Below are 27,193 nucleotides of genomic sequence, written 5' to 3' on the forward strand. Positions count from 1 at the left end.
GCATTCTCCTGTCCACTTCTTTTTATTATCCTACAAAATGATCATAAGCCTATAGAATGTTTTAGACTAGTAAATGCCTGAAGGCAGAGCAATTTCAGTAGGACCTGGTGAACCCAGATGGCCCAAAATGAACACACTAGAGAATGGATCTTGTTTTAACAGACTCCACATTCAGATGTCGAGAATGAGCCTGCGAAATGTTGAAATTCAGAAGAAAGCCTCACTCCTTTATCTTGGCAAATCTGGGCCTCACTTCAATTAAACCTTAAATGAAGATTCCTGTTTGAATAGTTCAAATGTTTCGAAATAGAAGGGAGAAGCTAGCTGTAGACTGAGCAAAAGTACACACTGTATTTATAATCGAACACAGCTTTTTATATAATTACATCCTTGTGCACTTTTTATTTTTGGTTCTTGAATAAAGTCACTCAGATGAAATTAAAGAGTATGCAGGAGATGTGCTTCGATGCTTCTTTCAGTTTCTATGGCAACTCTGGGGCATCTTCTTCAGCTGCCTCTTTGACTGAGTGTGAACAAGTGATACAGGCTGCAACTTTTAGCTGATCCTAGAAGAGGCAGGGAGGAGCACTTCGTGGATCTCACAGCCACCAAAAGACAGGCCCGAAGATGACCTCTGGCATGTGGCTTCGACTTTCCCTCGTTTTTGACGAATAGCTGCCATCTGACAGTGCTTTTGCCAAGAGTGTTTTGTTAGGGATGTGTACGCACTTAAGTGCCTCTGAACTTTCTCTATTGGTAAATAATCTGTTTTTACGGGTCTGTGTCTAAATGCCTAATGCAGCTATTTTTAAGGACGCCCCTTTAAAGTATTTAGTGAAACACTTTCGTTTGCAGGATGAAATAAAAAGTTGCTTAACTAGGACTTTAGATGTAGAAGTATATGAGCAAAAATTTGAAAAACAAAAGCCAGACAAAACTATACAGTGTGAAACTTGATTCATTTGTTCCTTATACGGGAATGAACCCAGATACTTGCCTAGGGGGTGTCTTTGGAACCAAGTATCAGGATCAGAGAGGTGCTGAGGCAAGTGATTTCACAGACCTAAATCTAAGCAGAGTCTAGAGCAGAGTGGTCATTTAGTGTGAAGAAATGGGAAAGCAGCATCTGTAGGAGCAGAGTTTTACAAAATCAACTTAAACCATTCCCAATTAGGCATTATGAAAATATTTGGATCTATGGTGACATCTCTGAAAAAGTATTTCATTAAGTGAAGGTTTTTGAATATGGAAGGCAAGCACTATATCTTTGCACAGTGCCCAGGATACCATAAGTACTCAATAATTGGTAGTTATTGTTATATATTAATTTTTTATATCTAAAACTCAGTTACTTTTCTCAATTGTAAGACAAAATAGATATACAACTGTACTGCCAATTTTCCAAATTGTGATCTACTGCCGACACAATCCATATAGAAAACTTTGAATAGCCAGCACCATACAATAATTCCTCAATCAATTTTTGGTCAAATTGAATAGAATTTTCTAGACATCCAACCCCTTAACAGCTTCAATCCTTCAGAATATAATCTCAAACCTGAACTAAAAAAAGATCTCTGAAAATGAGTATGGTCACCATAAAACCCCTACATTCAGGCCATGTCTTTTGTCTTACCTGCACGATGCTGGCCTGCCCGACGTTCTGATGTTCATTATACAGTCCTTATAATGGATTATCTGATTTCCTTAGCACAGTAGATCGAAGACAAAAACCCAAATGGTACCAGGGAACTTCTGGCACTAGACAGAAAAGCAATTGATAGTTTAATGGACAAACTTTTCAAAGTACATCCTGCCAGGTAGAGCTGTACCTATTAACTTGAGCCACACAAGAAAACAATGACACAAACCATTTTTTGAATAAAGCAGAGAATTGTATAATCTTTTAGAAAACCATTCCTCCAAAACAATGAATGCCTTGAGGCAATAAATTTCAGTTATTTGGAGAGAGCCACTCATGTGTAATTATTCGTCGTTGTTACTCTCCCTGGTTAGTAACACTCAAGTGTAGAACTTGCTCACCTTTCTACAACTGCCCTGCTCTCTCTCTCCTTCCTCCCCCTAACCATTCTCATTCTTTAGTTTCCAAAGAAGATAGCTGACTCATCCCAGTTTGCCCAGAACTTTCCCAGTTTTAGCACAGCAAGTCCTGCATTCTGGGAAAACCTCGCTGTCCCAGGCAAACCAGGACAGCTGGTTACCCTATTCCTAAGCCAGGTGCTGTGATAGTCTTACTGCACCTGCACATTGCAAGCATTACCTGGTAATTATGTAAATTTTTAAGTCTTTGTAACAACCCTCATATAATGGCTCAAATCATCTGGTCACTGGGCAACTTGATCCGAACTATTTTGAAAAAAGAGTCTCTGGGGTCTTAAAATACATTCATCATGGACTTGGTGCTTTACTTCACTTAAAGTGCATAGAGCTCGACTCTTTTCCTTCCTTCCTTCCTTCTTCCTTCCTTCCTTCCTTCCTTCCTTCCTTCCTTCCTTCCTTCCTTCCTTCCTTCCTTCCTTCCCTCCCCTCCCTCCTCCTCCCTCCCTCCTTCCTTCCTTCCTTCCTTCCTTCCTTCCTCCTTCCCCTCTCCTCTCTCTCTCTCTCTCTCTCTCTCTCTCTCTCTCTACCTCTCTCTCTCTCTCTCTCTCTCTCTCAATTTGGGGAAGCAAATCCAATTGATTTAATCAGTTTGCCAGTTCCAAAATGAACATTGCTAAAGGAAAATTTGTTTCCTTATTTACAAGTGTTATCTGGAGAGCTCTTGCTTAAGAAGGCCAGAGTTTGGAGGCCTAGTTCAATGTCACTGGAAAGAACGCCTTAGCAGAAGGACTCTGAAATTCCTCCCTGCCTTCTCTTTTCCTCTATATATTTAATAATTAAAAAAAATTAGGGGTGAGACCCACATAGCTTTCAACGTGCTGCCTGGAGTTAGCACCCTATATTCTGTGTCAAAGAATCCATCAGCAAGGAGGCCCTGTCACACCCTTGTGTGCAGAGGGCAGGAGGCAGAGGCACCTGACGAGACGTGGCAGTGTGCTCATAGTTGGTTAGTAGCAGAGCTTCGTGGTTTTGCCTCTGGATGGGCTTAAGCAATTTCCTCGTTAATTGAAATTAATCTGAAGTTTGAAATTTACCAAATCCCACAGCTGAGGCTTCAATTTGTAGTTGGTCTGCCCTGTGTGAGTTGTTCTCGCTCTCCAAGAACTAATGGAGGAATTGTGGAGTGGGTCATGAAGGGGGCGGGAACTCTGTGCTAAGGCATCCTGTGTGGAGATAAAAAGCATTTTCATCGCCTATGAGAATAAAAACTAAAAAGCAGAAAGGCCTTAGATTAAATAGTGAGACTTTTACCAAAAATGCCTCTAAATGGAAAGCAAAGAGTAGTTATAAAAAACACAGCCCAAAACTGAACGGCCTCAGTTTAAATCTCAATGCTGATGCCTCCAGGCTGTGTGTGTTTACACAAGATGCTCAACCTCTCTGAGCCTCACTTTTTTCATGTCTTAAATGGGGATAATAACAGTATCTACTCCAAAGAGTTTCTGTTAAGATTAAATTATTTAAAACTTATTAAGAATCTAGAACCATGTTTGAAACGTAGTAAGTACCACATGAATATTTGTTAAAGAAAAATATGAAGGAACGACCCATATTTCAGAATGCAGATTTTCTCAGTATTTTCAATGGTGAAAAACAAAGAAGTTATCCCAAATTTGCTGGAGAGAAAGTGATATTTTTTCCTGAGACCATATATCCAAGTTACCAAAGTGTCACTTTGTGCCCTAAAACAATATGTAGCTTAGAGCATTGAACTAGGTTTGGGGGCAGATAAAACCTAAATTCTAATATCTCCTCAGTGATTCATTAGCTTTAAAATCAAGCCTCAAGTTCTTCCTCTATAACGGAGCCCGAAAAATTACAGGCCACGGGCTGAATCTGGCCCACCTTTACTTATACAACCCACGGTTATAAGTAAAGTTTTATTGAAACACAGAGCCACACCATTTGTTTTCATGTTATCTGTGATTGCTTTCTCTCTACAAGGGCAGAGTTGCAGAGGTGAGACAGAGACTTTGTTCTGCAAACTAAAAATTGTTACTACCTGGCCCTCGACGGAATACATTTGCCAACTCTGGATCTATAATACGACCATAATATTCTGATTCATGTCTGAAAATGAGATAATAAATAAGGCAGAAGCCTACACAGAGTCTAGGCTCCATGAAGAAGGACTAATATCATTAAACAAAAAAAGTCAAAATCCAAACCTTTTTTGTTAGTTTTGTTTGCTTGTTTTTCTGCCTTTTCTACCCTCTACCTAGGCCGCTCTGTCCAAAAACAAAATATGAGCTTGACTTCCTCTAACTTGGATTAAGCTAATCTGCCACCCCATCGCAGCTGCCTGTTTAGGCGATTTCTATGGCTCTATTCATCCAAACTATCAGGGTTTCTGTCCCATTGTTTGTTAACATTTGCTTTATATCTCAGAGGTTCCACACAAGCATACGGGAAGCCCCCCAAAAATCTTGCACTGATTTGTTTTCGATGTTTAATTTTTTATTTAGAAATAATAAAATAAGACATAATATATAAAAATATGTACAATCCATGGTTTGTGCAGTACAATAGGAAGACTTCAGATACAAAAGGACGGCAAACAGGAAAATAATGACTATCACGATTGTCAAAGGCCGGGATTGTTCAATTCGCCAGAGCCCGGAGCTGAAACCCAGCGTCGCCAGAAGAGATTCTACTTGGGAGTGGGAGGTGACTATGCAACACTTTTTTTTCTCACCTTAACATTATTAGACACAGAGTGAAAAACAACGCACTCTGCTTCTCAGAAGAAGCTTTTTGCCTTTACTGAGTGGCTTATTATAAAGTATGCACGAGTAACACATTTTGGGGGACACAACTCATCAAATCAACATCAAGGTTTGGGATGGGATTCCGTAGGGTGGAAAGGAAGCGAAGGGAAGAAATAATGCGTGAATAGAACTTTTTAAAAAAGGTGAAACAAACTTTCTCCAGGAATTTGGACATGACTACAGTGCTCTAGTTAAGACATTCTTAAAATGTCTGATTCAAGTATATGCTTAGAGGGATAGAAAACTATTCCTTTCTCAATAATCAAAATAGAATTCACTTTGTCTACCTTTTATTTAAAAAATAGGGTAACCATGAATCTATGCCTCCTCCCAAAAATATAATGCCCAGCCAGACGTGGGCAAAAAATTTCTTTCAAAGGGAATAAGTCCTAAGTAAATTCAAAGGGGGATTTGCTTGCAAGAGAAGCAACGCGAATCCAGGACAGATCACAGACATCCATGGCGGGTCTCTTCAATCTGCATTGTAATGACGTGTGTGCACTTATTAAAGAGACCCAGTCAATAAGGACAAATGTTTTGAAGGTAAAATGCAGCAAAAAAAAAAAAAAAAAAAAAAATGTTGTGCATTACCTGTGTCTTGGCTCTTGACAAAAAAAAAAAAAAGCCATTTAAAGCTTGTAACTGTTAAAATACTAATAACTAGAAAAAGCTTTGAAATGAACAGTCCATGCTGAAATAAATAACAGAAGAACATAGCAATACAAACCTTATAAGGCTGGTAAATATTTTGCTAAAACCATGCTAACCGGTAGCATATAGGTACTAGCTCTCAGAAATTGCTGCACTGAAATTATACTTTCTATGGCAATTTTTTTCCTTTACCGACTTCTATTTACATTTGGCTTTAAATATGAAAATATCTGATAAACTTTATAAAATGTACACTTTAAAAACATAGCTTCTGCAAAATTTTCTTGGAAAAAAAACAAACGAACAAACCTGTGCACCAGAAATTTTAGATTTTTTTTCTCTTTTTTTTTTCAGAAAGAAGTTGAAAGATTTCCCTCCATCATTCCTGCCCCCGGGCCCACCCCCTTGCAATTAACGTTTTAAGTGGCAGCACTGTGTATTCGGAAGGAGCCTTCTCTATGGTCACCCCCGCTATCCACTGTATCTTCATTTAATTTACATATCACTGAATACTCTTTGGTTTGATTATTTTCCTTTGCAAAATATCAAAATAGCAGCAGCTGAAGCCCTCAGTGTCCCATTGACGGCCAAATCATTGCCCCTTTTTGTCGATGCTCAATGCCAATTCCTTCAACTCCCTAAATGACTTCCCAAACCTGCCCTGACGTTTGGGTTTAGAACAGCGTCCACGCGCTTGACACCTCTGCCTTGGTATCGATGGAAATCACGCCACGGTTTTCAAACCCATTGACTCTGAAGGCTGACAACAGCAGCAGAAACTGTGATATTATTGCAGGCACTGCATTCAGATATGGCTGTTCAAGAACCAGAGACCATCACAGACACCAATTCACAGAATACAGGATCCTAGAACAAGCTGTTTTTTAATGGCATACAGGGATATAATACCATAAGAGAGTTGATTTTGAGACTCCGATTAAAAAGAAAAGTCAGTAACCCCAGAATTCACAGATGGGGAACTTTAAACCAAAACAGAGTTTCATGATTGAGATAGAGTGAGGGGAAAAAAAAAAAATGTATTTAGCAAGTCAGGCAGTCAGGTAAGAAGGAGAGGCTTGTGGAAATCAATGTGTCCTTCGTCACCTGCTCTAGCGGTCCACAGGTGACAAGGATCAACTTAGATTCAATCATGAGTGTGCATACATAAAGGGGGAAATAATCATTTTAGACTATTATCTCCTTTACTTGTGATTGTGTCATATTTTTTATGACCCTTGTTGACCCTAAAATACTGGGACCATTTTCATTCCTACTGTCTGATAGTAAAAAAAAAAAAAAAAAGCAACGTTGCTCTCCCTCCTGAATGCTCGAGCCGATGATGCAAGCCCACACGCATCTCGCTGCCTCCCCCATGTGGGCGCTGCAGCCCCCCAGCCACGCAGGACTCATCCAGACACACTGATCAGAGGACCAGTCTGGAGGCCTGGCATGGCACCCTTTCTAAGGCAAAGCCAATCTGGACTTTTTCCGGAAGTTGGGGAAACGCATTCAACTATAAGGGTTTAAACCCATTTAGCTTCCATATTGGATGACTCAGCTTGGAGGATGCTGATTAAAGTCAACCGAGGTCTTATCTTATTACGGAATACATTTTGGAATGTGCAAAAAGGGAAAAACCCAGAAAAATCTAAGACCATGTCACCATCTCTCGCCTTATGTGTTAGCCTGGCCAGCACTACCTCGCAGGAAAGAAGAGATGTTCATATTGTGTGTGTGTGAATTTTCCTTCCCCTTTCTTCTTCCTCTTACAATACAAAAGTTATGTGAAAGAACAGAATTTTTAAAGCACTGCACTGACTAGACTGCGTGTATGAAGTCCTATTTGCTAAAGAAGGTGCCAAAGGAGAGGGCAGTTCAAGGTCTCGCTGAGGTTCAAAGTTATTGTCTCTTGATTTCAAGGCAGCTTCCTTTTCCTTTTTAGTATAAGCTCTGCTGTGCAAAAATGTGCATTATCTTTGGTATTTATTTTAGGTAGTCTAACTTAAAATTTGAGATAACCCATTAACATCATGAAGGAAAATAAAATAAAATAAAAACCCGGAGGCTACCATTTGGCTATTGTTACATAATGCCCTTATGTAACCAAAGAAGAGAGAGAGAGAGAGAGAGAGAGAAGAGAGAGAGAGAAGAGAGAGAGACAGAGAGAGAGAGAGAGAGAGAAATCAATTCTAGCAAACAAATTACTGGCCTCAAAAAATCAGGCTCTCGTTTTGGCAGCTAATAGCCAAATACTTGCCACTTTGAAGCGCATATCATGAGCTTTCAACAAAGTTCAACACTGACTTTTAAATTACACGAAAGAAAAACTACACGGCAACAAAAATACAATTTGTGTTCATGTAGTTAGCAGCTTTTCAAAATTAAGGCAGAGTCTTGCCTTTGTTATGCCATTAAAAACATTCTTGTTCCATTCTGGATAAGTCAAATACCCAACCAAAGCTTGCCTGCAAGTTCAAGTTTTGTAAAAACATAAAACAAAACATAAAAAAAAAAACCCACCCATAACTTATTCTACAACATATATGTGCCATCGGGTCACGGGGAGGCATGTTTAGTGCTTTCCATTCGTCTTCGAGCTCGGAGTCTTTCTTTGAAACCCTTGTGCCAGCCTCAGTCCCTTGTGGCCACTTGCCTTGACCCACCTCTTCACCGGTACCGTCGCCTGAATAACTGTTTTGGGCCTTTGACCAACAGACTGTGTTTCGATGTAAATATTCCAGAGGAGGAATCAGTCAGTCATATCTCTGACTCTCGCCGTAAGGGCCTGGGCTCTAGAGGTACACTGGCCTGGTTGTGAAGGTCCATGCCAGGGGGTGTGTCCGTACTCGTGCTTTCTGGGACTCCGTTTTCACTGTCATCTTCCTCTTTGCTTGTGAGGGCAACTTCATTTTCATAGCAAAATGAATTAGCATTTGAGAGGATATATTTCTTTTCTGCTAAGTCTCTAGCACTACAAAGGGGAGTGTTGGGTACTTCGTAAGTCTTGTGGAATCTCGAATAGTCCACTTTGTAGTAATGCTTCTCTTCAAAGAGTACGGGCTCATAGCGGTGGCCCCAGAGGATTTCATTGGCCAGGTATGAGCTGCGACACTGTGTCGTCATGGCGGTGGCCTCCACCATGCCTTCCAGTATCACAACAATCTCAAAGTCTGCGTTGTCAATGTCTTGTTTACTCAGATCATATAAGGGGCTGTCTTCATCTATTTCATGGACTATCGTGATTGGGGACACCAGAAAGATACGGTCAATCCCACTGTCGAACCCGACATTGATATCTATTTGATCCAGGGGGATGTACTCCCCTTCCGAAGTAATTCTGGATTTGAGCAGCTGTGCTCGAACATGAGCTTCCACCAAGTGGCTTTTCCGAAGATTGCCCACGCGCCACATCAGACACAGCTTGCCGTCCCTCATGGCAATCACGGCATTGTGACTGAAGACAAGAGTCTCGTTTCTCTTCTTTGGTTTCGCCATCTTCGCCATGACCGCGCCAATGATAAAGGCATCGATGATGCAGCCCACGATCGACTGGAACACCACCATGAAAACAGCAACCGGACACTCGTCCGTGACACACCGGAAACCATAGCCTATGGTCGTCTGGGTCTCAATGGAGAAAAGGAAGGCGGCCGTGAAACTCTTGACCTCGGATACACAAGCTTTGCTCTCTTTGGCTGCATCCAGATCCCCATGGAGCAGAGCTATCAACCAAAACACACAGCCAAAGAACAGCCACGAGAGAACAAAAGCCAGGCAGAAGATAACCAGCATCCACCGCCAGCGAATGTCCACGCACGTGGTAAAGATGTCTGCGAGGTACCGTTGTCCCTTCTCGCCCACGTTGATGAACTGAACGTTACAGTGGCCGTCCTTCTTCACGAAGCGGCTCCTGCACTGCTGCCGGGTGTGGACCTTACTCTTCCCATTCCCAAAGCCGTTTGCAACCGCCATCGTGGCCAGCTTCATGCCGTCTTCCTCCGAAGAGACGATGCTGTAGCGGTTGGTTCGCACGCTGCCCATTGCTTCTGCTGTGGACGCCAGTGCTTCTGCTTTGGAAAACAGTCTGAGTTTTTGCAAAACCCTTTGGAGAAACAGTTTTGAATGTTCGGTGAGGACACGCTGACACAAAAAAAGAAAAAGGAGAAGGAGAAGAAGGAGAGATGGGGGTCTCCAGGAGCCTTGAGGTTCTACCAAGGTCTGTCTACTGACATGCAGAGTTACCTTAGTAACTCAGCTGACATCCAGAGAACAGGCCCTGCCAAAAAAGGAAAAATCATTCATTACAAAGATGGCTTTATTAAGGGTTCTGCTTCCTAAGGCAACATTTCCCAGCAACACACAGAGTCTGATATAGATAAATATGCTCCACTGGATTAAAGGGTTTTTCATTCTTTGTACCCTAAAAAAACAGTTTCAATTTCAAAGCATAAAATCATTAAACACAGAAGAGCTGCTTGCTTGTGACAGTCTTTCAACCAAAATTTCAGGTCCCCTTTCTTCTAATTTTTGCAAGCAATCTAAAATATTCTCTTTTCCAGGTCTACCTCTCCCATCTTATTCTCTCCTTTAGCTTTCTCTGCTTGCTAGGGTTGCAAGTTCTCAAGCAGAAGAAAGACTTTCTAACTCCAAGGTTTGTCATGAAGCTTTATGAACCTGGACATGTCTAGAGACCATGACATACGAATGAAGGATGTTAACATTAACCGAGCTGCAGGTGCATTATGGGAGAATATTAGAGTCCTCGATGACAACGTTGACATCAGAAGGCACAGACTATTTTGTTTAAATGACAGAACTGAGCAGACAGCCCTTAAGATCATCTGAAATGGATCTGAATTTCTGGAGACCTTTTGGACTTGCTGTGTCACTTCCCACACTGTAAGCAGCCACAATGCAGATAACATCGCTCTGTTAGTGCAGGTGATTCTGACTTGAAGACACAAGTTCACCCTGGGGGACAGAGAGCCATTCTGTTGCCTAGCAATAAGAGTCCTGAAATTCTCCGGAGATGGGATTGCCATGTGTAATGACAGGCTCGGAAGTAAGCACCTTTGTGTCAAAGGACCTGGTCTTTAGCGGATTGAGATAAGGCAGGAACTCATTTCATGTGAGTCCAATTCTGTGTTTTCCCAAACAGAGGCAACTCTGTAGGAATAGATCATGAACGTCAGTCAGCTTCCTTTCACTTCAAGCGCTGCTGTTTGCTGTATGTTCCTGTGGAGAAGGCACTCACCTTTACTAAATGCGAACAAAGAGTAGTTCTCAGTTTTCCCCTTTTCTCTTATTCTCACCTAGGTAAAAACCATCTATTTTACTTTCTGTCTTTGCTCCAAAGACACCACTTTTCCCCTGACTAATTAACAAAAGCCTAAGAGAAAGTCGAGGCTGTTTATTTCATCCAATATAAGTTAATGTAGCATAGAACCAAAACATACAGATTATTCTCAAAATCTCAAACAACCAGACCTACCTCCTGTATTAAAGGGGGATGATGAACAACAGATTAAAAGGATCAGAAATTTGTTAAAGCCCTCATAAGAAGGACTTTTTCTTTTTCCCCCCCAAACCACATTAAGATTGAGCAGTTAACAAAACCGATTTCAGCCAAGCCAACCGCAAACAAATAAAGCAAATCATTTATCTTTTTTTTTGTGCCCCCTTAAAGAGAGGCAAGGTGCATTGTCTTTGAAAATGCCTTGTTAGAGTCTTTCATTTCTCCCTCTTCATCCAAGTTATTATGCAAGAATGCGCCCCAACACATTTTTCCTGAGATTAGTCATCTGTGAAAATTGCAATGTGTGTTACATTTTGGCAGCTTTTGATACCTAAATGATGCTGGGTTTGAAAGTGTCTTTGAATTACTTTATAAAAAGTAGTTACTGTGCCTTCCCAGTCTTCCACCTGCTTCAATGTTTTGTCTGCTTCCCTGCGAAGTTTGTACTTGGACAAAAGAAACAAGACTCCTATTCCTCAGGGTTCTAAATCCTGGACATAGAAAGAATTTTTTCTTTTTCTTTTTTTAACAGGGGTTTCAGCTTATTTGGTTCATAGGAAATTGCCAAGCATTTCTACACAAAAACAGATAGAGATAATACTACAACACCGTATACAGGTGTACTTTCCAAAAAAAGGGGGGGTATTATTTAAATAGTACTTGTGTCCTTGAATTCTGATTGACTTCAGGATCTTACGTGACGTGCTGACACCAAGAAATTCCCTTTTCGTGATTCAAAACAACCTTTCCATCTGAGTTACCATTAGGGGCTATGAGTAGACAAGCTCAAATTTCTTCTGACTTATTTCTGCATAAATTATGCTTTCCAGATTAAAGCATAACAACCATACGGAATCTAAAGACTGAATTACGACTTTCCAAAAATCTTGTCCCCAGGACATTAGTTTTAAATTCCACAAAACACACAACACCAGCTTCGTATGAGCTGCTTTCCGCATTTAGAACACCTTGAAAATAGCCTGTACCAGCCCGGCGACTATTATCATCTTATTTCCATTGCTAATGACAGACTGTGTTCCACACGAGGAGCATCATTTACAAATTTTACCATTTCTGCCTGGAAAGGGGGAAAAAACAGATTTTTTTTTTCTTTTGGCAAAATGGAAACTTTTGTCACTTCAAATAGATAGGCTCCAAAATAGATTTATGTGTGTGTGTGTGCACACATGATGTGCATTCAGACTTTTGTGGAGCTGACTACATAAATAAAATCTAGGACCTGCCACTATGAAGAATGCCTTTCCTATTAACCTGCGCACACACCATGACAGTGGCTTTGGGCAAGCAGAAAACTTTCTTGCCTGTTCTTCTCTCACCAAAAATCACCAGTTCATGAGCTTCTGGGAAAAACTTTCATTAGGATTAGGGCTTTCATGCAACTTTATTTTAGGGAGAGGTTCAAAATAATTTTTTGAGAAACATTCGATTAAGAATAGATGAGAACACGAAGCGATTTGCCTCCCTGATGGGTACGACTCGGGAGAATGGATATTTGACTGGATGGACCACATATAAATGCCCCTTACAGCCCAAATATTTAAGGGCCTGATGTAAATTTAAAAGGCACACATAATCATTTTACCCAGGCTATAACCAATGAGGTAGAAAATATTTCTGGGAAATTGAGAGGCTACATGTGGTGCTGTTCATGTTAAGACTATTTATAGGCTGAGCCAAAATTAAGCATAAGCAATGGAAAAAAATAGTTCAGTGCTTCAATCTTAGGTAGATGTTAGGGGAGAGAGAGCTACAGATAAATCAAAGGTCAAGGAGATAACATGGTATAACTGGGTGAATCTAAATCATTTTTGCCTCATAGGAAATATTTCCAAGATGGATTATTAAAAAGAAAAACAGAAAAACGTGCTTATGAAGAATGAACGAGAATAAATGTGTCCCATAAGGTGGTCATAGTGTACTGAATAAGAAAGTTTCTAACTAAGGATAAGAAATAAGCATAGAAAAGAAAGCATGCTGGGCTTAGAGCGAGGTCTGCTAATGAGTGTTCAGAGCAGCTATTCCCCAGCTGACGCCATATAGACCAGCCTGAGTATGCTCTGGGCACATGTTGCTATGAGAACGCAAGTGCTAGCAAAGCAACCCCATAGACGCTCAGTAAACAGAGGGAGGGGCGGAGGACCGAGGGGAGGGGAGGGGGATACCCAGTCGTCTATGCGAGCACTATAACATTGACACTCAGCGATGCACATAGCATCACTTAGCATGTGCAAACGCTGAGAACGTATACACACTTGCTAAACAAACATATACACTAAGAAAAGAAAAACACTTAAAACGGTCAGGCTGTTCAGGTAAAGATGTGGTCGATCTTGCATGCTCCTGAAAAGTCATACAAGGACTGTACAGCCAACCAGAGATTCTGCATCCGGAGAGTCTAAAGGAAGTAGAAATACTGTGGGTTTTTTTAAATGCCCAATTCACAAGAGTTTAGAACTAATATTCCCATGGATACCGGTAACATAGAAGGAAGTTCCACCAAAACAAGAGGGGGAGGGGCTGAAAGCAAAGTGAAATGACCTTGACCCCAACTCTCACCCCTCCCGCCATCCTTGAAGTCACATCTCTTACCCCTGAGCATGGAGATTTTTCTGGATAATGGCAAATATAAATAAAACACTTGGGGGTGGGTGCGGAAGTGAGCAGGAAAAAGCTAACAAGTGCATAGGTAATATACAGCAGACACACAACAGTGGTAAGCGAGAGAAAATCTGACAGCCAATAGATTATTAACATGAAAAAGTGGTAAAAAAAAAAAAGTGGTAAAAAGTCAATATGCATTCTCTGCATACCCAAATGCCTTATTTCCTACCAGGTAAATTCTGAGTTTATAAAAATCCCCAAGATTCACAGCTGTATCCTAGTTACCATCCCACTGATATGCTTACCCAGGCACAAACATTAAACTGCCTATTTCCTATTTCTTTTTTTTTCAATTGTCACGATGAGTCTATGTTATGATGCAATCTTTTTGCAGGGGGAAAAAAAAAAAGTCGTTTTCACCACTGTGCTCCCTGGAAACCACGCTGTCTTCAACCTAAGTGTCAGTACTATTAGTACTAAGGATTACAAGTTGCTTAGGGGACAGTGACAGAATGATGTGAACGTTTCGCGGCCATCAGGCTCTATGTGCAACCCGGGCTCCCGCTCGCTTCCCCAGTAAAGCAACTTTGAGACGCTCGCTCTGTTTGGAACGCGACGCTACACTTGAAGCAATGACAAAGAAAAAAAAAAAAGGCCAAGGAGCAAGCTAGTGTTGACTACCAAGGTTTGCCAAGGTTTGAGATCGGCGCTTCTAGATGCACTATCGCTTCCACCCTCCTTTTTTTTTTTCCTTTCCTGAGACCGAGAATCGAATCGAACGCAGGCTCCCTCGCTCTCGCCTCCAAATGCAGTATCTCACTACAGCTGGTGCATTGGAAGTTATGAGCACAAACAGATGCTGCAGAGAAATGTTTCTATTGCTCAACTGTTCCAAGCATGTCTCAGTATTTTTAGCTCTGGGGATGTTCTGGTGCGCACACAAACTCTATAGGCGTGATCTGGGACTCGGCCGCGTGGGTGAGCGCTCCAGCAGCAGCGTGACAGCTGGGCACCTCTGGAGCAGGGCAGGATCGGGGACCGCAGCCCGAGTCCACTCCCCAGGACACACAGGCAGCGAGAGAGAAGGAGGGAAGAAAACACACAGCGGCCCTTACCTGTTGCCGGCGCAGGAGCATGGGGACATGGAGTGGAAGTGGGGGCACACGGAGGCATGTAAGATCCAGTAGCTTGTAAAAGCGAGTGGGCCCCAAGCAAACCAGAATCCCCAACACCCAGCTGGTCGGCGCCGGGGCAGGCTGCGCGCTGGCCAGGGCTCCAGTGCGGTCTGCGATATCCTGGGCTCTTTTGAGGCGGTCCACGCGACACCGGCCCGCCTGGCTCCGCCCCCCGGCCGCGGCCGGCCAATCGCGCGCGCGGCCCCGAGAACCTCCGCGGGGAGGGCCGAGAGCTGCGCCCGCGGCCCCGGCTCGGCCGGCGCGGGGAACCTGCCGCCGCTGCCTCCGCCTCCGGCCGCCGAGCCCGGCCGGGGAGTCCGGCCGCGGCGGGGTGGGAGGATCTTGCGCCCCAGCTTGGACGGCAGCAGGTGGGAAGCTGGTCTTCCGGGCTTTTGCGGCTACCTAATTGCAACCTGGCCTTGGGCAAAGTTTCCTACCCTTCTCCGAGCCCCACACTTCCCTTTTCCTCTCCTCGGTGGCCACAGAGTGCTGTGCGTGCTCCTCGAGGGGCCTGCGAGGTTGCAAGCGCTGGGGCGAAACGTTTGCAAGCCGGGGAGGATTGCATCTCAGCCCGGGCGCGTCCCCCTGTCCCCTCCCTCCCACCCAGGGCCCCTCGCCCCGCGATTCCTCCGCAGAGCCTGCGGGGTGCTGTGGAGCAGCGAATTAAATGGGGGACCGGGACCGGGGACCCGCGCGCAGAACTCGGCAGGATTCAGACGCGCGCCAGTGTTGCAACCACACAGCCGTTGGGGCTATTTCTCCTCCCCGACTGTTCGTGAATTACTTACAAAGCGCCGGGACTTCTCTGAAGGGTGAACGACTCGTTCCTTCTCGCATTGTCCTCCCTCAATCTCTCCACCACCGCCCGGCACGCTCTGCTGATCTAAAATCAGAGCAATTAGAGAGTAATGAATTCTCTGGAACAGCAACTCCTACAGACACTCGCGCTCTGCCCTCGCATGGGCGCCTCCCAACCCTTCTTCCCAGCAACCAGGCAAGAGCGTGTAGACAGACCCCTTTAGAAACCTAGGTCAAGTTCAGTGTTACCGGGGGTCTGGACCCTGGAACTTTAGATTAATCCACGCGTGTGTGTTTGTGTGTGTAAACTGAAGAGTAAGTGCATATCTCTGAGTACTTCGGTGCCAAAACGAAGCTTTGCTCCTAAAGGACACAATATATTTAGGAGTCTTTCCCTTTCTTACACCGAGTTTGAAATCCGTGTGCGTGCGTGTGTGTGTGTGTGTGTGTGTGTGTGTGTGATGTTATTTCCTCAAGCGAGTCAAATTTGTCTTTCGTGCAGTTTATTTTACCCCTTAAACCCCCACCCCCACTCCCCCACCCCCCCACCCCCGAATCGCCAAACTCCTTCAGCAATCTAGCTTGTATTCTGAGCGGCACAGCCCTGGTGGATTTGTGGATTTGTGTTTTGGCCGGAGGACGAGACACTGACAACGTAAGGAAAGGGTTTGCGCCGGTGCTCACCTCCGAGCCTCATACCCTCGCATGGCCCCTAGGAGGTGCTGGTGAAATATGCTTGGGTTTTGCAGATGCGTACTTCATCCTGTGTGAGCAAGTGTGCCTCTTTTCCTATATCCGAGCAAAGTATTGAAATTAAAAGGGTGTGGAATAGGTTGTGCCCGCGTGCGACTGCTGACAGCCCAGCGCGTTTCTGTTCCATCCCATCTGTTGAGATTACACAGTGTTCCAAGTCCTGTTACAATCTTGCTTTTTAAGCCCCCGGTAAGTGGGAATGCCTCGCACAAGACGTCTACATTAATATTTATTTATTAAGTCATGTATTATTTATAAACAGCTTGAATTAACTCTGCAAAATAGATGGATGTGTAGGAACCCAGGCTGTAGCTGGCAGCTAAAAGAACCTGGAGATAGACCAGCTAACTGTATACAGCCAAAGGACACTGGGTGAGTTGACAGCTCCCGTCACTGCAATAACATTCTGAAATGTGTTTTCTCATGGATTTCTTCTAATAAACAGGTGGGAGAGGTCTCATTGATACCTTAGAAAGTATAAGCCTAAGTGGAGAGAGGAAATTAATCATTTATAGATATTCTCTTCTTTATTATAATTCAGTCTGTGCATCTGTAGATGGCTAAGCATTTTCCAAACCATGTGCATTCAGAGAGACTATACTTTTGTCCAGGTAATGAGCAATTTTTTGAGCATCGGTCACCCGGAAAAAGATGCCATTTCTCTGGAACTTGGATTGAAATGGTTTTACTTTAATATTATACTCTAAATAAACTGAGTGTACCCTAGGCCCAGATAATTTCATATAATAGGAAAATCTTGAAAGAAATGAACACCAAGTTCTAAGATTATGGTCGGCTGTATAGACTTAGTCGTGGGAGGGAGCAAACAAATATATGTGTCCTAGTCTTTCTCAACAGCATCCCTCTCTGCACCCCACCCATGCCACCTGCCCACAGACTGATATGCAGCAAGGCTTAGTTCTCGAAGTAGAAGGTTAGAGAAAAATTGATTATTTTAATAAGCAGCTTCCCAATCTGATTTAGAATTTTTACCTTATTTAGCTAAATAAGAAACATGAAAGATTAAATTTTGTAAGTAAACCTTTGTAAATGCATGATAGCATTCATTAACTCCATCTTACAAAAAATATATATATATAAATGTGTGCTTTAATAAGTGACTTTTCCCTATGTCCCTATTAAGAAAATTCTAGTGTTCCAATGCATTCAGTGCTTGGGTAAATATACTTTTTGGAGCAGTGTGTGATACAGATTTCTCTAGTCAGAGTATATCTCTTTTTCTTTTTTTTTTTTTTTTTGGCTGAATCAGTCCTTATTTAGCAAAAATCCCCATTAGTTTTGGACAGCAATGAAGTTGGGTGTTGGGATCCAACTGTGGATTAAATTTTTCCAAGGAAATGAGAATTATGCTCTTACTGATTCCCTCCACAGTAACCACCTATAATATGAGAGCCAAACATTAGTCACAAACCAGATCTGCAGTCAGATTATGAATGGTTGTGTGACGCAGAAGGTGACTGTCCCACTAGGAACAGAAATTTTTCCTTTGTATTTATATAAAGATCTCCAGCAATTAGATATGTTTTCAGACTTCCATTAACCATATATGCAGACCCATTTCATAGGAACATGAAATGAAAAAACTGTCATTTGTATCAACTACGTATTAAGAACTACTTACTAATCTTCACAGGAATGATTAATAGTAATAAATAATAAATAAGTGTCAGATTGACTTGAAATGTAGACAGGATGAGTTTGCAATCTGCTGCTGTGGGGGACAAGCCATCTACTATGGTATTTTAAGGCACCGAATATATTATTATCTATTAGAAAACAGCTCTGGCAATTTCACTTACCACACTGATAAGATTTAATCTTCATATTAAATTCAATGAATGTATTTGTTGCAGAGCTGCTTTATACTTTAGCTTTCTGCTAAGCGATGATATGGGAGACATAAAAGCCCTAGAAGGAACAAACAAACAATGCACAGGTGAAATCAAATGACACTATAAGGGCACCTGTGATTAAGTGCTAAAATGGATCATGCAAAAAATAAATAAATCTGGAGAGTTTCTGAGGAGTGGAGTGGAACAGAATAGAATTTATGGCAAAGTCTTAGAATGGAAGCCTTACTATGTATAACATGTTACCTACCACGCGTAGTTAAGGATGCTGAGGGTACTGCCCCCAGATCAGTCTATATACATGCATGTGGTCGTGTGTGTGAATTATAAGCTGTTTGTTTCTCAGGATGGCATGTGCTTGCTGCATGCCACTGTCTACACAGATGCAATTTTCTCTAAAGCAGTGGGATTTAGTCCTCAAGGCTTATTTGACTTTCTTCACCACTGGAACACACAGTGATTATGCCTAATTTATCTGGCATTCCTGGAACTGTCCATATCACATAATGGCTTTTCTAAATAATTAAAATTTCTTTGGGTGGGAATTATTTTCTCTGATATATGGTAGGAATCCTCCATCTCTCCAACTGGTTGCCCCTGCAACTCTGTACATATTTCTAGTAGAGTACATTTTGTTCCCCTCCTGTTATGAGAAATATTTTCCCCTATGTTTGTTTCCACCTACCAATAGCGAGCTTTTCAAAATCCACTGTCCTGTTCTTTATCTTTATATCCTCGCTGACTTGCACTTGACCAAGTTGAAAAACAAAATCAAGTCTCACTATAAAAGTCAGTCGAATAATTAAATGAATTAAAGTAACAATATTTTTTAGTGTAATATGACTTTAGAATAATGACTCAGTATCATTTTAAAAAAATACAAGTTGTGTCATTTTTACCTGCAATGGAACAGGCCTATGGGGTACAGTGAAAGCAATGTCTCCTACATTCAGTGGGCCTGGACCAAGCTAATTTAAGCCTTCTGCTTGTTCTCGCTTCTCCATCAGTGGCAGCCTTCGCTTCTCATTTTTGCTTCTGCCAACGTGCCATACATTTATCAGGCTGTCACCATGCTGTCTAATTTGTTGATTCTAATCTGCACTGGGCTGAGAAATTATGTAACCAAGGCTGTTAAAAATATGTGACTAAACTAAAAGCAAATATGATCTAAGGGGCTTAAAGTGGATGTATATTTTTGAAATGGAATGAGCAGATGCTAAATTCAGAGTTACCTTGTTTTATTCAGTTCTTTTTGGGGTAAAAAAGCTTCAGGACATGGATCTGTGACATCTATTTTAGCTTCTTGGAGCACTTAAATGCTTTAGTCCTTATATTTGCTATATTATGAATAGTTGAGGAAGACCTCCGGGTAATAGTGTTTGCAAATATGCCTATGTTTATATGTATATGTATATAAATCATGCAGTCATTCATTGAGAAATGATTGAGTGCTCACCGTGCTCATTATTATGGTCTTAATTCCATTAAATATGTGAAATCCAACAACGATAAGTGTGATTGTTCTTCAAGAAGCTCACACTTCCAGAGCAGACATTATTATTTAGTAAATTAGTTTTTCATGCACTGGAACACTTCATTTATCTCACGTGCTTGAGACGATTACACTCTGAAAATACCATGTAAATAAAGAGAGAAATATCTGAGGATTTTAGGAACATATTATAGCTATACCTGGAAGAACAGGTTGGTGTTAGACAAAGGGAGGAAAGTAAAATGGATTTTTCCAGTTGACGGTCAGCATCTGAAAAAGTTCATGAATAAAGGGAGATTAGAATTAAACATTAAAGTCGGGCCCCTAAAGCAAGCATGAGGAGCTGACGCTTTATCCTTTAGACAGGGAGGGATCTCCAGGTGAGTGAGCAGAAGGATGAGACAGGTCAGCAGAACTGTGGAAACATTATTCTGATTCGCACCTCATTCGCTACCTCTGGCTGCAGCCCTAACATGTGATCTTTCCTTTCTTTCTTTTTTTTTTTTCCTTCATATGATTTCCCTAATTCCAATTTTCATTTATAAGGAAATGCAGATATAGAAATTATGTTCCAAGAAAGCACCTCATTGAATGGAAGCTGTAGATAAGAGTTCTAAGCCTGCCGATGTGGAATCCAGTGTTTTTCCCTCTGCTTTCTGCAGGGTTTAACAGCATCTCTGTTGAGACAAATCTAGACATCGTAGAATAAAACCTGCGTTTTTCACAGCACTTACTAATTCCCCTCAAATTTTCTCTGCCCTAACTGTAATATATAAATCTCCTTACACAAGATCTAATTCCAAAGGTTTGGCTCAAATTTCATCCTTCTCTGTGAAAGTTCCTTCCATTTTAAAAATAAATTTGATCAGGATCTGAGGGTTTGGTTGAATCTTTTCCTCCTTCAGTGACTGGTTTGTGTTCTGAAGACACACATATCTTCAATGAATATGTAATTCCAGACTTTTGAGAAATTTATGTTTTAATATTCGAATCCCTTGTGTATAAGTTACAAAGAAAATTCATATTACAACTATGCAAAAACAAAACATGTATCTACTGGATAGTGTACCTACTGTCACCAATAATAATAACAACTAATGATAACAGAACAAATAACATTAATAGCATTATGTGATTATTAAAAGATAACCTGTTATGTCATAACTCATTTTATAGGTGTTTAATTAGGTATTTTAATGTACTGATCAGGATCAAATTCAGATATCTCTTCTCCTGCATTTGGATTTGAGCTGTATCAGTTTATTTCAAATGTTAAAAAAAAAAAATTCAAATGAATTAGCACTGAAACAAATGTTTTAGAACATTAATTCTATGGTTAGCAATGGAGAAACTGAATTTATAACAGACTTAAATTGTCACTTGTGTTTCAGCTTTGGATCTCCTTAACAGCAAAGAAAATCTCATTTCCAAGTTATACCAAAATCTACTCCTTTATATAGTTTGCATAACTGAGTCACCAAGTTTGAGCAAGGCAGGAACCGATACTATAAATAATGCCTTTTTTTTTTAAACCCGATTGTCATCTCTCTGCTGTAAACTGAAATACATGAAGACTCATACTGTACCTGTTAAGTTAACTCACGGGGGGTGAAAATCATGGTGGAGAACTAGCTTTCTTGTTTACTGAGATTAAACCTCTTTTACATGTTAACACATGCAATAGTGTTTTCAAAAAATTCACGAAAAGTAATGATGTATTTCTCACTTGAACAAAGGTTAAACCCCAAAGCTATTGCTCTTAGTGTCTATTACTTTTACATAAAAATTTACTGCCTCCTCAGTACAGGATTAAGTGAAGGAAGGAATGTACTAAATAAATTAGTTGGCAGAAAGCAAATTCAGAGTAGACACACACACAGTTATGTCTGTCGACTCAGTGGTGACACATCTAAAAACCTCATGAGAGGATAAAAAGGGCTAAATTTTGATTCGTAGTTACTGAGTTCAGACAGAAGAACTGTCCTCAGTATTGAGATTCCCTTTCTCACTAACTTGCTATCATGATTCTGATTTTATGATGTTTAGAGTTCAGTTATATTTTACAATTTGCAATTTAAGAAAATCATCTACTCACCTGTAGCACACACATTCCTTATGCATTAAGATATGAAAAATTCAAAGCAGATAATGGCAAGTCTCTCAGTCTTTTCCAAAAGTAGAACAATCTATTACGCTCTGAGGCTAAACAGCTTCAATATTTCAGTGAAACACTAGCAAAATACACATAACATAAGTAGTTCCCTTAGAGTAGAAAACAATGAAAAATTTTCCTGTCCGTGGCCCATAAATTATTTCAAATCGTACAAAAAGGGGGCCGGGACTCGAACGCAGCCAATGACACAAAGCGCTCAGGATTATATTACCACCATAATTGAACATTTGGTTCATCTCTGGAAAGGCAGCTCGGGACCTGCATGATTCCAGTTCCACAGGCTCTGGAGAAAAGCGTAGCCTATCAAAGCAACACGCCAGAAAAGCACCAAGCCCCTGTGATAAGATAAAACCCTGTAGGTGAGAGTCCGGTCAGAAAAAAGTAAAATACAATACAAATTTTAAAAAATCATTTTTGAAATGATGTCTCCATAAAGGAAAGCAATTCTCTATGAATTGACTTACAGGCCAATAAAAGAAAAGAAACAAAGAAAGAGCCCTAGGCATTGACAGATGTTCTGTTCTTTCTCGTGTCTCCTGAATACTCTTCGGAGTCTCCATCAAAAGGCCGCCTGACCTGCAGCCCGTTTCAAGCGTCATAGGGATGGGAGATCTTCCTACAAAACGTCCCACACCTAATGCCACTGAAGACCCTCTCAGACCAAGAAATCTTTTTTTTCTCACAGGAAGGCTTGACAGAGTCTATGAGTTCATGCTCAAAGAGAATTTCATGACTTCCTCTCTGTGCAAATACCAGGGTATTTATTTCTCTTATGTAATTTCCAGAGAATCCGTTACATGACCCAACTTCTATTCTGTTGGTCGACTGGGAGGCCTTACCGTCAAACACTCACCCTTGGTGAGAACAACCCAAGGACTGATATATGACTGCAAAGGAACTTAACAATTCCTGGAAGGAAAAGGGTTAAGAGCCAGTAAAAACAGCATACATTTACACATGACCTAGTGTGATTACACTTTTGATTCTCTTCCTTGTGAGAACAACAATGGTAACCTCCATAACTAATGCTTCTGGTCTAAAAAACCTTCTCCACATAGGACATGTTTCTTCACCACAGATGATCTCAATGATCTTCTGGTTAGAAAGGATCTCTAGACAGAGAGAAGTACTTGCTGGTGAACTCTCACCAAAGGATCTGAAAGGTTCGTTACATCAGTGGAAAAATAATCTCAACTGCTGGGCTGAAGGGAGCAGCATTGTGTGATCGGTTTATGATGGTTTAATTCTAGCTGACAAGCTCTAGAATTATAACTACGTTGTCCCAATCTTAACTTGCAGGAAGAGGGTGGCTTGAATAGCCAGAGGAGTTGGGTTCAGAAAGAAGTGTGAGCAGATGAAAGCCATTGCACTGGCTTAAAAGTTTAAAAAAAAAAAAAAAAAAGAAAAAGAAAGAAAAAGGAGAGACGAAAAAAAAAAAGAGAGAGAGCAAAAACTGGCCCTGATATTATTGCTTTGCAACAAGCAATTAAGCACCATGTTCTGCCTTCTTTCTGCAAAACATAGGAAGAGGATTATCTAAGCAAGGGAAACGCCGCTGGAGAAAAATAGAGGACATGCATTTGTTTGCTTGTGTAGACAACATCAAATGCTCCAAAGAGCGAATGAGACAGAGGCCTCAGTCCTCTTCGTCCTAACCCTGCAACAGAGGCCTCAAATGAACAAAGCGAGTGAGGCTAGTTGAAAGTGAGGCCGCCACCTCTTCTTTTCTCCCACTCTGACCCCGGAACGGCCCGACAGTCCCCTTGCCCATTTTTTTTTCTTCTCTTTTCCCTTTCCTCTAGAAATTCTCCATCAGTTGGAAAACAAGGTTATCATCAGTTGTCACACTGATGGGAGAAGTTGCACTCTTACCCCTGGCCGAGGATGCATCTGGGTGGCCGTGGACTTGCCTGTAGAGCTAGCGTGGCATGCAGCAGGTGCTCTGGCGATGTCCCACTGGGGTGGCTCTGTTCCCCTCCTCCTCTCTCCTCCTCTTTCCTTGCTGTCTGCTGACAAATTCCTCCAGGAACACCTCTCGTGCTTCCTGGCCACGGAGCTCGAATATCTAGATCAGCAGATATCTACAAGAGCTTGTCTTGGGGACTCTTAAATATCATTGGCTGTATTAGAAATACTGATGAAGAACAGAACTAAAATGGAAAAGGCAGCCACCCAGGAAAAAAATAAAGAAACATTTCAAGATGGCATCACTGGGAGATTTTTGCTTAAAAATCCATTTTTCAAAAAACTCAATTCTTTGTGTAGGTTAACTTCCCTGGCACCCCATAGGGCCCACTATGAAATGAGTTCTCCCAAACATATCCCCTGTTTTTTGTTCATGAAAAACAACATAGGATTGGGCATTTTGGATTGGAAAGTATCTACAGGAAGAAAATGACCCAGGATATCCTCGTAATACAAGACCCATAGATAAGAAAACCTTTTTCTGAAATCTGTACTTATCTGATATTTTAAATCAAAGGTGTCACACTTTCCATGATTCTTGGTCAGGGGTCTACAAACCACAGCTCACAGGCCAAATCTGGCTCACCATCTATATAACTCATGAGCTAAGAGTTTTTTTGTGTATTTAAATGATACGGGGAAAAGTGAAAGAAGATAAGATACTCATTTGCTTACAGATGGTCTCAGACTCTTTCCGTGCTGCAGTGGATGGCAGAGCTGACCGGATGAGACAGAGACCATATATGTCCCACAAAACCTAAAATATTTACTCTCTGGTCCTTTGCAGAAAATGTTTGTTGAACACTGTCCCAGAATAATGTGGTGGGACGTAAAGCCGACCTGAGTAAAAAGAGTGAGCATGCTACTCACTTCAGATTCTAATAGGTTGAATAAATTTAATGGAAGGATTCATTTCACTATTGGGGCCCCCTTGTTAAAGTGGAGATGAAATCCTCATAGATTTAAGATTAACTGTATGATAAGTATAAAATATGTATTCAAACAATAAATGTTTTCTGTTCAAGCTAATTATAGTTGACATATTTTGATCCAGTTCTTTCACGTGTTAAAATTAAGTGGCTCCCAAATAGAAAATAGATTTGTTTACTTTTATCAGTCCTTAAAATTAATGCATGTTAGAACTAATTCCACGGAGACTCAGTAAATGGGACCTATTTTTCAACATTATATATATTTTCTTGATTTTTGCAAATCTATAGCTAGACTGTTTTAAACTGACTGTTCCGTCAACGGATCTGAGAGTCTGAGAAACTATCAGGCAACTGATTAGCTTTGGGAGGCTTCAACTCAACGAATCTTGAATTTGGTCTCATTAGCTATCATTAGGTGTTGCTTTAAGAGTGTTTAGTGATTGAAAAACAACATCGAAAGCAACAAATAATTGAATAAATTGGATTATTTTGCAACAACAACAAAAAATTATGTCCTGAAAAACATTAAGAACTTCTTTCAATTTTAAATGAGGATTATATTGTATGATGTCATTTTTTCTTTTTTTTTTGAGGAAAAAAATCTGTATCTGTTTAAGTCAGTGTCTGTGTCTGCATCTCTTTTTATATTTGTCTTCAGTGCCAGGATCAGAATGTGGCAGGTAAGGTTCTGCACAACTCAAGTGTGAACCTTAAGAGACACCAAAAAGCCCAGTAATCAAGATAAATAATAATCTGATGCACTACTTTTTAAAGTAAGAAATAATGCAGAATAATCCATGATAAGCTAAATAGGTCATCGTTGTCCTATACACACATATACAGATGGAGTTGTCTCTAATAAAATAATTCAAAATAATATATTAACCAACATAGACCTATTTTTCATGTAAAAAGATCTGGAGATAGTCACTCCACTGCTGCTTCGGTGGTGGCCCATGGCATTTTTGATGGATCAGGCTCCCATATCTCAGCTCTAATACCATATATAACATAATATGATATGATATAATATAATACAATTCTCAGGGAAATTCCTTCACAGGGTTTAACAGGAAAAAAATTAAAAATAAAATGAACATTTTCACCATAATTCAGTGTGCACCTTTTCCCATCATGCCTCATCGAAGACAAATCCTGGTAAATTTCCTCTAGGAACCAATGTACAAAGTTGCCAAAGACTTGTTCCTACTAGAAATTTATAAGCATTAATAGAAGTTTGGTCTTTTCTCCCTGAACCCCATTAGAGCCTAATTTAATCCTATTCTATAAAAAATTTGTTGGTTTATTTTCATATCAAAAGCTCAGTATTAAATAGATAAGGCATTTGGACTTCCGGTCATTTGAATACTTTCTTTAAAGGGAAGAGAAATATCCCATCATTAACTCTCCTGCCCTGGTCTGTTATTGAACTTTTTATAATACGAATGCTAAACCCACACAGGCCCTGCCAACCGAATCCTGACATGAGAGAATCTTCCCCAAAATTTTGATTTTTCAGTGAGCTTCTTTCTGACAGGTTAGTCACCAGACATTAATTTTTCTTACCACAATGAGATAGTAGCATAATGGCTATGCTTTCATAGAGAATAATTATCTATTCAAATCATGGGGTGTATGTGGGTAAAATGTTCAGAATTGCCTCTAGGAGTCAAATAGAAACACAAATGAGAAGGGGGATAAGGGGGGAGATCAAATAGGAAGGTGGATGGGATTTAAAAAAGAATAGACTATTTCAGAAGCAGTTCTAGGAAGAGAATTCATCAAACATTAAAATGAAGTAAAGCCAACTCATTCATTTTGGTGGAATTTTGAGTTTCAGAATCTAATGAAACAGAAATGATGATATTAATGACTTCAAACAATATAAGATTTCCCCAAATCCTTTCTACTTAGTATCAAAATGTTTTATTTAAAAAAGGGATTTTAGAGATCTTTGGGGTTAAATATTCATCAAAAATTCAGAGAGAAATTAATTATCTTCGTTGACTCCGTTTTTTATTTTACAAACATGGATGAAGTAATTGAATATGATTTTCCTTAAGGTTCCACACAAAGTTATTTTTCTGTGATCTCTTTTACCAATCCAAAAGGGCAGAAATTTTGCCCCTTTTGTTTTTTTTTTTGGTCTTTTTCACTATTTCATCTACTAGAAATAAAATTGTTATAATCAATTTTAAAAACTTCTGCATGAATGTGAGTCCTCTGAGAGTCATGTAACTTAAATGCTTATGATATAAACACAGTTAAATATGAGTTATTACCTTAGTTTTTCATGATGTTCTGTCTTTTCAACATAATGTTCTTATAAGAACATGGATTTCCTTCATTCAGGCTCC

At 40.6% G+C, this 27,193-nt stretch overlaps 1 protein-coding gene and 1 long non-coding RNA gene across 5 annotated transcripts; both read right to left on the reverse strand.

The window, feature by feature from the left end:
* Window positions 1–18,278, reverse strand: KCNJ2 (potassium inwardly rectifying channel subfamily J member 2). Of its 4 annotated transcripts, none has more exons than XR_005652035.1 (3): window positions 14,793–14,931; window positions 8,061–9,816; window positions 1–1,761 (listed from the first exon to the last, which is right to left on the reverse strand). XR_005652035.1 is itself a non-coding variant. In XM_039859176.1 (3 exons), exon 3 carries the CDS (start codon window positions 9,579–9,581, stop codon window positions 8,298–8,300), a length of 1,284 nt encoding a protein of 427 aa, XP_039715110.1. In that variant the 5' UTR covers window positions 9,582–9,816; window positions 15,641–15,735; window positions 18,224–18,278; the 3' UTR covers window positions 4,557–8,297. The 4 variants fall into 4 exon arrangements, 3 of the variants coding, with proteins under 3 accessions (XP_039715110.1, XP_039715111.1, XP_039715109.1); XM_039859176.1 differs by lacking the exons at window positions 1–1,761; window positions 14,793–14,931 and adding exons at window positions 15,641–15,735; window positions 18,224–18,278 and having other exon boundaries at window positions 4,557–9,816; XM_039859177.1 differs by lacking the exons at window positions 1–1,761; window positions 14,793–14,931 and adding exons at window positions 15,641–15,735; window positions 15,900–16,093 and having other exon boundaries at window positions 4,557–9,816.
* Window positions 18,277–27,193, reverse strand: LOC120599986 (uncharacterized). Its single transcript, XR_005652037.1, has 4 exons — window positions 27,119–27,193; window positions 23,812–24,089; window positions 19,967–20,036; window positions 18,277–18,332 (listed from the first exon to the last, which is right to left on the reverse strand). It is a non-coding gene; the product is annotated as an uncharacterized LOC120599986 (long non-coding RNA).

This window comes from Pteropus medius, unplaced genomic scaffold, assembly GCF_902729225.1.
Source record: "Pteropus medius unplaced genomic scaffold, Ma_sr-lr_union100, whole genome shotgun sequence".
Taxonomy (NCBI): domain Eukaryota; kingdom Metazoa; phylum Chordata; class Mammalia; order Chiroptera; family Pteropodidae; genus Pteropus; species Pteropus medius.

Coding starts and splice junctions, on each gene's coding strand:
- KCNJ2 (XM_039859176.1), bottom strand. CDS start 9,581: ATGGGCAGCGTGCGAACCAACCGCTACAGCATCGTCTCTTCGGAGGAA.